Genomic DNA, 3,903 nt, shown 5'->3' with positions numbered 1-3,903 from the left:
ACTGAGCTTTAATTGGCTTTAAAGTAAGATTTAGCAGATACGAGTAAGAACATAAACTAGATACAGATGTGCCATGATGCCATTCTTCAGTTGTCAGTCTTGGCACAGGACATCTATGACTATTTATAGCATGGCTGGTTATTACATAGTTGGGTAATTCAACACATTATAGTTTTTGCAGGCAGCACTGTCGTTTTACTTTAAAAGCCTTTTTATTCTGTGACTTTATTTTCCATGTCTAAGGGGCCTAAATATATCAAGAAGTGGGTAAAAGAGTTTATTAGGGGGTGAAATGGAGCATATGCTGAAAGGAAGGAGGAAAGATGGTGCAGGTGGTCGGGCAGCAGGAGGTGGAGGGAGGTTTGGGTATGGATGTGGGAGCCTGGGCAGCTCCTGCAGGATCTGGCTGGACTGCCATCTGTCCCCTTGGGGAGCCCACAGGGGCAGTGCCTTTGGTCTGAAGCTTAATGGGATGGACAGGAGACAGCAGAGACAATTTCTGCCCTCCGTGGGGTTCGAATTAAGCAGATTTCATACTGGCTTATGCCTGCCAGCACCTTTACAGTGTGCTGTGTCTACACTCAGCTGCTGTGCCTTCTGCCTCCTGCTTCTTGCTGCTTATCCATAGTCAGTGTCACCCGGCTGCTTTCTGGAAAGGAGGAAATCTGAGCATGCTGGTGAATTTTTCTGGAGCAGCCACTCACTGGCATGGAGAAGGGGAAAATGCAGCACTTGAGTGCAATAAATACATTGGCTCCATGGAAAGCCTGGTGAGTGTCGTGGAAAATTGGCAGGTTTTGTGCTCTTGAAACTTTCTGCTCAGCATTGCTGTAGTCAAGAGGGAATTTTGAGTTGTTAGCTCTGGTGTTCACCATTGCACATCAACTCAGGCTGCCGCTGAATGTGCGCATTCCTGGGTGATCATTTCCATTTGAAAAGACAAAGTTTCTTATCTTTGCCTTGGCTTTTTAAATCTCTTTTTTTAATGCCTGCATGATGTATCTTTTGCTTTCTTAAAATGTTTCTTTCTATAAATGAGGTAAACCTGCTCAGTTCAAAAAGAAGCAGCAAGTTTTGCTCACTTGGTGCCAATCTGCGTGCTGGGGTGGGCCTGCAGCCAAGCTGGCATTTCAGTTCAGGTCAGATTTGGACAAAACAGAGTAACTAATTATTCTCTGCAGCCTTCTCTCCAGGTTTGTGTCAGTTTGGACTCTGGCTCTGAGTGCAGGGGGGCTTGGCGCACTGCTAGGATGGCTTTCAGCTTGTTGGTTCAGTGCACACAGGCAGCTGCACCACAGAGAGACAGGTCTGCTCTGGGAAAATTTGAGAAAATGGTGTCTGCTTTTCGACAGCCATGTGTACACTGCTGCAAAGGGCTCCTGAGGGTTTGTATCCCTGGGCTGTGAAAACTGCAGGAAGAAATTTTTACCCACCCTGGGAGTGACAAGATCATGCTGCTGGAGTGGGGAGTTACTTTTCAGTGCTGTTGTAAGCACGCTGGGTTTCTTCCTAACTTTGACCAGACTGTTCCAATTACTCTGGAGCTTGTGGTGCCCCAAAAGAAGTGAAGTTTTGTTAACCACAGCATTACTAAGGATCTCCAGCAAGATGATGCTGTCCCTCCTCTTGGGCCAGTAGGAGCAAATGTGACTGCCAGTCCCTTGCCCCAGGGAGTTTAAGAGCAAGGATGAATGGGACTGAGCAGGCTGGAAAGAGAGACCTGGAGGTGAAGTCACATCAGAGTCATCACAGACCAGAGACGGGAACATATTGTCTGTTTTTTCTTCACACTGCTCCTTTCAGGTAGATCCATGTTTATTTGCATAAACGGATTAAAGTGTCTCATTTAGAGGTAGTTAAAGGGTGATGTTGCTTTAAAAATGGTCTGTCGCAATCACAGGGTAATGACTGAAGTAAGTAAACTGGTTTGATGTGTCATCTTCCTTGGAAAAGGACTTTCTCTCCCTGGTCTCTAGTAGTGGTTTCCCGTGGCCTTGCTGCATTTCTCCCTCCAAGGTGGAGGAAGCAGGTCCTTCTAGCATAGAGGGCATGAAAGTCAGTTCTTCCTCTGTCATCAAAGTAGTTTTTACATGGAAATATGGTGAGATTTGAGAAGTCCTAGGTGAGCACGCAACACACTTTATGAACCTGCAGTGCTAAAGTCTTCTCCATGCAGTCCCTTCCCACCACCACCACCATTGTGTGCCTTCCCCATTGCTGTTATTCCCATCCCCTCCAGGCAGGCCTGTGAGGTGGAAATCCTCATCCTACGCTCTCTGCACTGCTCAGGTTCTGGGTTGGAGCCCCACACCAGGGTGGGTGCTGGTGGAAATGTGCTTGGCTGTGCTGGCAAGAGACTGAGCTGAACAGCTGGTTGCCTTCTCCCTCCTCTGGAGCTAACCCTGGTCTTTAGGTAATGGGGATGGCAGGAAAAACTGTGTGAGGAACAGCCTGGGCTTGCAGCTGGGACATCTTATAGCCAAAAGCTGACTGTGTGTGCTTACCCTGGCTCTCCCTCACCCCACAGGCTGCTTGAGAGTCAGCCCCACATGGCTGCTGCCACCAGTATGTATCCTCTCCTTAAAACTGACAATTTTCTTCCTTTGTCCGGCAAGAGGAACATCTGGGCAGGACACATGGTCTGTAGGTAGCACCTACATTGGTTCTTTGTTCAGACATGACTGACAGAAGGAAGAGAGGTAGGTGCCAGATAGTCCATGTCTGTTTTGGTGGGAAATCCTTAGGGCCTTCAGGAGACAGAACTGGGGGCCGAAATTGATGATTTAAAGGAGCTAAGTGAAGAGATGTGGGTTTTTTCTCACACAGGTTGCAACCAGTAAGCTTATCTTATACAATAAGTAGTAGGAACTGTTAGTCTATAAACAGCACTGAGCATTGCTTACTACCACCCAGGCTTTTGGCAGGTCCTTCAGCAGGTTTAGATGTATGCAAAGGTTGTAGGGAAGGATGGGAGAAGAAAGGAGATATCACTGTAGCCAGATAGGACTGTTCCTGTGCAGTTTATTTCTTTGCAGAAGTCTGTGGCCATGGAGGTTCAATGACTATTGTGACCACTGCTAACAGTGTCTCTCAGGACAGGTGATGCTGATGCCACCTACATTTTATGGCTTCAATGAACCACATGGTCCTAAGCTGTTGAGCCACCATGACAAACTACATGTGTTGTCACCCAGCCAGTGACCCCAGCTGCTCCCCCCGTCCTACTTCTGACCGCTGTCTCCTTCTCTCTGTCTCTTCCAGGCACCTGTGTGAAGTGCAGCAAGGGAGTATATGGAGCAAACCAGGCTTGCCAGGCCATGGGCAACCTCTATCACGACAGCTGCTTCACCTGTGGAGCCTGCAGTGAGTACCCCCTGCCTGGCCTGCTGCCAGTGCCAGGCCCTGGAGCAAACTGGGACTGAACATTTTTCTGGTGTAAGGGTTGGGAGGGGAGGGATTTAAAGGAGGTGGTTATTGAATTATCTGCCAGCTGGAGTCTGCTGCAGCTGTATGTTTGGTGGTGGTTGTTGCTGTTTGTTTTTGAATGGATTGTTGCAAGGCATGTAGAAAAGATATTTTGGATTGTGCCAGTCGGCTGCCTTCTGGTATGGGGGATGGTTGTTTTCATTCATCTGCCTCTCAGTTGTAGCCATGTTTTTTTTACTTACAAGAGTATTTTTTGAAAGTGGCAGTGAATACACCTTAGCTGTCATGTAGAGAATTTTTTGTCCCATCAGAATTTATGGCCATTCTGGCCTGTCAGGCTGCAGACCTCAGGGAAAGCCTGTGGGTCATCGCATTTGGATCTTCCTAAGCAGCTTTTCTAGAAGGTCCGTGTTGTGGTTTAACCCCAGCAGCAGCCAAGAACCACACAGCCACTCACTCACTCCCCCACCAACACGA

The 3,903-nt window shown here is 47.9% G+C and overlaps 1 protein-coding gene across 1 annotated transcript in view; it reads left to right on the top strand.

The window, feature by feature from the left end:
- Positions 1-3,275: 3,275 nt before the first annotated feature.
- LOC103810467 (LIM domain-containing protein 1-like) overlaps positions 3,276-3,903 on the top strand; it is an 18,273-nt gene continuing 17,645 nt past the window's right edge. Inside the window, exon 1 of the mRNA XM_009083363.1 lies at positions 3,276-3,363. Coding sequence (XP_009081611.1) covers positions 3,318-3,363 — 46 coding nt within the window. The 5' untranslated portion in view covers positions 3,276-3,317. The remainder of the gene's footprint in view (positions 3,364-3,903) is intronic.

Source organism: Acanthisitta chloris, unplaced genomic scaffold, assembly GCF_000695815.1.
Source record: "Acanthisitta chloris isolate BGI_N310 unplaced genomic scaffold, ASM69581v1 scaffold2611, whole genome shotgun sequence".
Lineage (NCBI taxonomy): Eukaryota > Metazoa > Chordata > Aves > Passeriformes > Acanthisittidae > Acanthisitta > Acanthisitta chloris.
This window is presented reverse-complemented; position numbering and strand designations above follow the sequence as displayed.